This window comes from Lampris incognitus, chromosome 2 (genome assembly GCF_029633865.1).
Source record: "Lampris incognitus isolate fLamInc1 chromosome 2, fLamInc1.hap2, whole genome shotgun sequence".
Taxonomy (NCBI): Eukaryota; Metazoa; Chordata; class Actinopteri; order Lampriformes; family Lampridae; genus Lampris; species Lampris incognitus.
In genome coordinates, this window is record NC_079212.1 from 138,018,978 (window position 1) to 138,027,496 (window position 8,519).

The 8,519-nt window shown below is 44.1% G+C and overlaps 1 protein-coding gene across 1 annotated transcript in view; it reads left to right on the top strand.

Moving 5' to 3' along the window:
• The window catches only part of optc (opticin), a 42,264-nt gene extending 34,465 nt beyond the window's left edge, over positions 1-7,799 (top strand). The window contains exons 4-7 of the mRNA XM_056301778.1: positions 82-240; positions 2,843-3,045; positions 7,062-7,157; positions 7,632-7,799. Of these exons, the coding sequence (XP_056157753.1) occupies positions 82-240; positions 2,843-3,045; positions 7,062-7,157; positions 7,632-7,799 (626 nt within the window). The remainder of the gene's footprint in view (positions 1-81; positions 241-2,842; positions 3,046-7,061; positions 7,158-7,631) is intronic.
• Positions 7,800-8,519: the final 720 nt, after the last annotated feature.

An 8,519-nucleotide genomic window follows, 5' to 3' on the forward strand; every position in this document is an offset into this window, starting at 1 on the left:
GTGTGTTTGTGAATCTTATGTCCTCTAAGCCCTCTGTGTGTGTGTGTGTGTGTGTGTGTGTGTGTGTGTGTGTGGGTGTAGGTATGCCTACATGCTTGCTGTGTGTGTGCATTAGTGGGAGTATATACTGTGATGACTCCAACCTGGAGCAGATACCTCCTCTGCCCAAAGACACCACTCATTTCTATGCACGCTTCAACAAGATTCGGCACGTCAAGAACACCGACTTCATCAACCTCAGTAAGATATCACTTCATGTATTACCTTAGTGTAGACACACAAAGAAGAAAAATGATCTGCAACCTTGACATGATAGGCCAGAGTAGCAGGCTTCACAGAATTTTGAATCTTAGGACGAGTGCAGAATGTACGGAGCCCCTGAGTGGTCACAACATTTTTTTCTTTCTAGTTCCTGTGCTCGTTGTACTAAATTGTGTGCACGTTTTATTACAAACCCCAATTCCCATGAAGTTGGGACGTTGTGTAACACGTAAATAAAAACAGAATACAATGATTTGCAAATCCTTTTCGACCTATATTCAATTGAATACACTACAAAGACAAGATATTTAATGTTCAAACTGATAAACTTTATTGTTTTTTTGCAAATACTCACTCATTTTGAATTTGATGCCTGCAACACGTTCCAAAAAAGCTGGGACAGGGGCATGTTTACCCCTGTGTTACATCACCTTTCCTTTTAACAACACTCAATAAGCGTTTGGGAACTGAGGACACTAATTGTTGAAGCTTTGTAGGTGGAATTCTTTCCCATTCTTGCTTGATGTACGACTTCAGTTGCTCAACAGTCCGGGGTCTCCGTTGTTGTATTTTGCGCTTCATAATGCACCACACATTTTCAATGGGAGACAGGTCTGGACTGCAGGCAGGCCAGTCTAGTAAACGCACTCTTTTACTACGAAGCCACGCTGTTGTAACACATGCAGAATGGAGCTTGGCATTGTCTTGTTGAAATAAGCAGGGACGTCCCTGAAAAAGACGTCGCTTGGATGGCAGCATATGTTGCTCCAAAACCTGTATGTACCTTTCAGCATGAATGGTGCCTTCACAGATGTGCAAGTTACCCATGATGCCATGGGCACTAACACACCCCCATACCATCACAGATGCTGGCTTTTGAACTTTGCACTGATAACAATCTGGATGGTCCTTTTCCTCTTTAGCCTGGAGGACACGACGTCCATGATTTCCAAAAACAATTTGAAATGTGGACTCGTCAGACCACAGCACACTTTTCCACTTTGCGTCAGTCCATCTCAGATGAGCTCGGGCCCAGAGAAGCCGGCGGCGTTTCTGGGTGTTGTTGATATATGGCTTTCGCTTTGCATGGTAGAGTTTTAACTTGCACTTGTAGATGTAGCGACGAACTGTGTTAACTGACGATGGTTTTCCGGAGTGTTCCTGAGCCCAGTGGTAATATCCTTTACAGGATGATGTCGGTTTTTAATGCAGTGCCGCCTGAGGGATCGAAGGTCACAGGCATTCAATCTTGGTTACCGGCCTTGCCGCTTACGTGCAGATATTTCTCCGGATTCTCTGAATCTTTTGATGATATTATGGACTGGAGATGATGAAATCCCTAAATTCCTTGCAATTGTACGTTGAGAAACGTTGTTCTTAAACTGTTGGACTATTTGCTCACGCAGTTGTTCACAAAGTGGTGAACCTCGCCCCATCCTTGCTTGTGAACGACTGAGCCTTTTGGGGATGCTCCTTTCATACCCAATCATGACACTCCCCTGTTTCCAATTAACCTGTTCACCTGTCGAACGTCCCAAACAGGTGTTTTTTGAGCATTCCTCAACTTTCCCAGTCTTTTGTTGCCCCTGTCCCAGCTTCTTTGGAGCGTGCTGCAGGCATCAAATTCAAAATGAGTGAATATTTGCAAAAAACAATAAAGTTTATCAGTTTGAACATTAAATATCTTGTCTTTGTAGTGTATTCAATTGAATATAGGTCGAAAAGGATTTGCAAATCATTGTATTCTGTTTTTATTCACGTTTTACACAACGTCCCAACTTCATTGGAATTGGGGTTTGTCAATTGAGTGGACATTTTACTCACTATGTGTGTGGTTACATCATATTTTATTTTCTAGTTCGTGCGCTCGTTCCGCTAAATCACACGTCCTTGGAGTTCGGTAAAGTTGGAAATATATTTACAGAGTCGACCTTCCCGGATCAATAACTCAGAAGTGAAACGTTGTTGAAACACAAATGACGCTCCCTTCCTGCCGTATAAGGTAACTGGACAAATAACATTGGTCTCTATGTACAGCCGGCTTTGAGACGAATGCGCAGGGACCGTCAAAAAAGTGTAGCACTTTCTAGCAAATTCTAAATATTAAGCAAAATGTCCATCCATCCATCCATCCATCCATCCATTATCTGAACCGCGTATCCTGCTCTCAGGGTCGCGGGGATACTGGAGCCTATCCCAGCAGTCATTGGGCGACAGGCGGGGAGACACCCTGGACAGGCCGCCAGGCCATCACAGGGCTAGACAAAATGTAATCTTTAATATCACTAGAACGACCGGGATTTCACTCCTACCTAAAACGACCATGGGCGGTCAAAATGACGGCCAATTTTTAAACTCTATATTCTGTCAAGATAAATACCCAATTGAGATATTAATGCATTACATATGTTAGTATGTCTGTGAGGAAACGACTGACACCAAAATCAACATTTTAACAACTATAATACTATTTTTAGTATTATTTTACTTTATTTTTATTTTTTGTAGTATTATTTACTATTTTCAATATTCTTGGGAATTTTTTTTTGCAAATAAAAACAATCTCTCAATCATTTTGCAGACAAACTGAAATACATCGATCTAACAGCGAACCAGATTGCAGGAATGGATGAGGATGTGTTTCACAACCTGCCACACCTCCAGGACTTAATATTGGCTAATAATCAGCTGCAGGCCCTGCCTGAGCTACCGATCAATGTAAGGTACATCGATGTACGCAGCAACAAGCTGATCAGTGCTGGGATACACCCCGATGCATTCAAGGTAAACACTAATATATGATAAACAGCCACAATAAAAGAAATATCAACCTTAAGGTCAACAGTGATGATCAGATCTCTTTTATGGTATGGCTTTGGTTCACTCCCTTCATAGAACCAGGAAGTTTAAGTTTGGTTAATCTCACAACTACAGTTATGATTTTTGGAGGGTGACAGTCAAAGTTATTCTCATCTGTGATAGCAGAAATAAAGTGGTGTTTGCACAAGTTTATATCAGGTCATACCTAAGCCACTAACATGGCTTTCATTATCATGGTTTTGGATGAGGCTCACATTGTTAACAGTGTTGACTGTGATGATGAAATCGATCAAGAGCTGATTAGAATCAAATTGGGGGGGATGTGAAAAAAATTGCATTTTTTTGTCAAAATTGAAAAACTGCATAACTAATGTCCATTTGGTTGAAAAATAAATTTGCCTCTGATCGGTCTCTTGGCATTAAGTAGATCTATAAGTAGATCTATAATGGATATAAATCTTGACCCTAAACGCCCTCTTCAGAGACAGAGTATTACAAATCTACTAAAATAACTCACCTTAAAGTGTTTCCCAAACCAGTCCTCAAGGACCCCCTATCCTGCAGATTTTCTTTGCAACCCTGAATAGGTACCGGTTTGTAGTTATTCAACCAATCAGCAATGATTATGTCAGATTTTGTACACCTTGCATAATTAAGTGCGGTGAGATCATTGGTTGAGTAAGTACATGTGCTACCTATGCAGGGTTATAATGAAAATCTGCAGGATAGAGGGTCCTTGAGGACTGGGTGGGGGGTAATTGTAAGTAAACTTGCAAGTCATGAAAGCTAGCAGATACAAACGATTGGATCTGACAGGTATAGTTAGCGCCAGCCAGCTATGGGATATGAGAGAGGGGAGAGAGAAGTTAAAAATAACCTTGCATCTGAGCTGGTGATGCTGTCTGGATGCATGCTGAATAATCCAGGCAAGGAAATCCTGGAAAGTTGAAGCAGTTCATCTGGACACAACATTTAGTGGGGGGCGGGGATTTAATTTCCATCTTTGTGTAAACTACTAATAAGACACGTTAGCCCCTAGCTAACGGGTCAAAGCACACCCCGTATCGAATCCCGCACCGGGCAAGAAAATAACCGGTTATACTTGTTTGAGTAGCTCCTGCTTTTTCTTCCTGTTGTTGAAGCGGATATAGCTGGCGTTGCACTTTTGTTTTTTGCTGGGCAGGGTGTGCCAAGCCTCGACAGAAAAGCCCTAGCTAGCTTGGAAACCGGATGTTCCAGCAATTCCCTCTCAACCTTGGCGGCATCGGCCCCACTCAGGGCGCCATTGTCCTTAGAGGCCGCTGCTGCGTAGGTCCGACGTCTGGTCTTCAGGCCGGTGACGAGCAGATCATTTATCCGGGAGTCCTACTGTTCGAGGCCAGCCACTCGGCTCTCCAGAAATTTGATCTTTCTGTCTTTTTCTGCGTTTTGCTTCCTGAGTGACCGGACTTCGTCCGCCAGCTCCAAGATCCTCTTCTGTTGAGCGGTGACCGTCGCCATCTTAGTCGACAAGAAGTCGAGAGTTTCCATAATCCCCTCAACCTCGTCTGTAACGCTAGCGCCTTTCGTTTGGCCCGTTTCGCTCCGAAAATTGATTCGGAAATAAACTCGGGATAAACTTTCCCAGAACTAACTAGTAAACAAACTCTTTTAAAGATTAATCTAACGGAGTTGCTGGAGCAAACATCTTAGGCAGCCGTCTTGGTCTTCGCTTCCGGGTCCGTGATACTGTAACGTGCATGGATAAGTAGACACGTTGGCCGCTGGCTGACGGGTCTGAGCCTTTAGTCGTGCGGTTAGCGATGCGTCCCGCGGCGCGGGAGATACGGGTTCGCGTCCCGGCCGCGGCAGTTCCTGTGGTTGCCTTCCGAACTCGCTACAATATGAAAAACCTGTCACAAGCTGTTAAGCCAAAAAACAAATCAAAACAGCAACACATTATGATAACAGAATCCTTAGAAATAAATGCCCGTACCGAAAGACACGTGTTGCAGCGCTATGCCATCCATCTCTGCCAAGAACGGAGACATGTCTGGCGGCGTCCTTCCCGAGTCATGTTCAGCCCCGGCCGAAGCTCCGAATATTCACTTTTGATTACTACCGAAGCTCCGGAGCCCCCCCCCCAAAAAAGGACAGCCCTACCTCTGTCAACCCTGGCAGATGAGATATTGGGTCACTTGGGCGTCCTACATATTGAGTCTCGAACGGCAAAAGCCTTAAATATGAATGACTTGGTTGCAAGAAACACACAAAAAAAGGAAAAAAAGGAAGAAAAAAGAAACGCAGATTAAACCCATTGCAGGCATAGCCTGGTTTTAATTATTTACTTATCTTTGCATTTTCATCCCACATTTATTCCCAGAGGGGGGGAACCTGTAATTACTCATGGGCAGTGATAAATACATTTTTTTTAAACTAGACTGTTTAACACAATCTTGGAATGAGAGATGATGCTTGAGGAGTGGAGAAGAAGCATACTGGTGTAACCGGGTATTTGCTTGCCCGGTGCGGGATTCGATACGGGCTGTACTGCACCACATGGCGACGTCACTAACCGCTCGGCTAAAGGGTCAGACCATCTTATTTAGTAGTTTACAGTCGTCACCCTCCCCGGAAGCGCGAGGGCCGATTTTCAAGAGTAAGGACGATGTGCAGAACTGTAGCAACTACAGAGGTATGAAGTTGATCAGCCACAGCATGAAGATTTGGGAAAGAGTAGTAGAAGCTAGGTTAAGAGGAGAGGTGATGATCAGCGAGCAGCAGTAGGGTTTCATGACACTAAAGAGCGCCACAGATGCGATGTTTGCTTTGAGAATGTTGCTTGAGAAGTATAGAGAAGGCCAGAAGGAGTTAAATTGTGTCTGTAGATTTAGAGAAAGCATATGACAGGGTGCCGAGAGAGGAGGCGTGGTATTGTATGATGAGTTGCAGAGAAGTATGTCGGAGTGGTGCAGGATATGTATGAGGGATGTGTGACAGTGGTGATGTGTGCGGTTAGAAAGACAGATGGGTTCAAGTTGGAGGTGACCTTACATCAAAAAGAAGAGAAGAGGGAGAAGGATGCTGAATATGGAGCTGCCAGGGAAGAGGAAAAGATGGAAGGCCAAAGAGGAGGTTTATGGATGTGGTGAGGGAGGACATGCAGGTGGCTGGTGTGACAGAGAAAGATGGAGAGGACAGGACGAGATGGAAACGGATGATCTACTGTGGCGACCCCTAAGGGGAACAGCCGAAAGTAGTAGTAGTGATAAATAAAATGTACATTAACACCGAATAAGTACGTTGGTATTTTGGAGAACTAAACCTATCGGGATGGTGGTGGTATGTAACAGTTGTGCTTAATATATTTGGTACCCCTAAAATCGCACGTGCCCCCCCTCCCACTGTTTGATATGGTCTAGAACCGCCCCTGGGCAGGGCAGACGCGAACTGATCGCATGCACACGCATCTGCATTTGAGCCAATAGGAACGCCCTATCTCTGAATTGACCCGTGACTGGCTAAAATCTTCTGTCCCGGGCTTGATTTTCTAAAGCCTGAATACAGAGCCAAGAGGGGTGCAGAAGTGGTTTTTTCTTTCTCTCAGACCACTTGAATTACAATATCCTGAAAGGTTATTATGGAACGTTTGCCCAATGACGCCATAAAAAACAGCCTACCCCCAATTTAATGTGGAAATTTTTCAAGCTTCCTCAGAGGAAATTCGATACCCCTTATCTGAACTACGTGAAGAGTCTGGAATTCAGCGAGACACGTCATTTATTACATTTTGGGTGGTTGTACTTTTTTCCATTTTCATTTATTTGTTGTATATTTTCATCCAGTAAAGCACTTTAAAAACTAAGTTGCAAAGCTTTTGAGTACGCCTCAAACGCTTAGTGGAGGTATAGCCCCCTCTCCTGGCCGTTTTATGTACTGATGATTTCTTTTTAATTCTTTTTTTTCCTTCTCATTTAATCTGTATGTGCAACTCAATGTAGGATTTGAGCCAACTGGAATTCCTCTACCTGTCCAAAAATCATCTGCATTCCATCCCTGCACCGCTGCCTGACAGCCTGAGAGTGTTACACCTGCAGGTATGGGCTAACGTATGGATTGTTTGCTTATTTAAGCCTGCATCATCTTATTTAAAAAAAACAACTTTTGGAGTGGATGATGTAATGACTGAAATCATGTCCTCTATGTGTAAAAACCAGGGATGATCACTGGATGCAAAGTGAAGTCTATAATTGCCCCTGGTTTTAAGCAAACTTCCGGAAATTACTCTTGTGGGACACTGATGCTTTCTCTCTCTCTCTCTGTCTGTCTCTCTCTCTCTCTCTCTCTCTCTCTCTCTCTCTCTCTCTCTCTCTCTCTCTCTCTCTCTCTCTCCTTGCCTTCACCCTTCCCAAACTCTCTTTTGATTTTTTTTCTTTTACTATCACTGTCTCTATTCTTATCCTTGTCTTTTTCTCTCCTACTTCCATTCCCTCCCATTTGCTCCATCCCTCTACCCACTCCCTCTTTCTTCTCACACGCGCGCGCGCACGCGCACGCACGCCTTTGAGCAGAACAACGACATCCAGAGTCTCCACGAGGACACCTTCTGTAACCGCCACGATCGTAACTACATAAGGCGCAACCTGGAGGACATCCGCCTGGACGCCAACCCCCTGAACATCAACCTGTTTGCCCACGCCTACGTCTGCTTGCTGCGCCTGCCTGTAGGCGGCCGTTGAGCGCTGGCGCTCCGGATGGCCGAGTGTTCACTGGGTATAAATCATAATAAAAGGCAGGTAGTCTGTTTGGAGCTATGTCCAGAGCCTGTTTTATGGAAGCAAAATGATCAGATTTTCAAATGTAAAATTTTTTTTTTGTTTTTTTTCAAAGCGGTAGACATTACATGTCGGAGTGAAACTCTGTTAAGACACCGTAACGGCCACAATAACACCTTTGACCCTGTGTCAAAAATACCGGACAAAATGACCACGTGGGACACTTGCAGCTACACCGTCAAGCACAATGATGTTGCCTCAGATGTGGCTTGTGAAACATGTCCTCGTGTCTGTGGTTGGTCCATTGGCCCCTCTTACCAGTTGTCACACCGGGATGAGAGTGCTTATAACACGGACGCCTGATTAATGCAACACTGAAACCGGTCCGCAGTAATCTAGTAGCTTCATTTAGAGAGGAATCTGTACAATGGCTAGTGTTAATGATGTTTTGTTTTTGACAGAGTGGCATCATTAAAGGAAATTAAACTGTCTTAAAAACAATTTTTTTCTGACTGCAATTGAATCAACTGACCACTGGGTGGTAGTATCTCTCCACTCAAACTACTCATGCCACAAAATTGTGTCGGTACATAAGGCAACTTCCAGGTTTCCACCAGCCTAGTCAGAATCTGGGCACAGAATGAGAGGGGTCATATTCATTTGAGGGTTTTCAGTGGAGGGGGT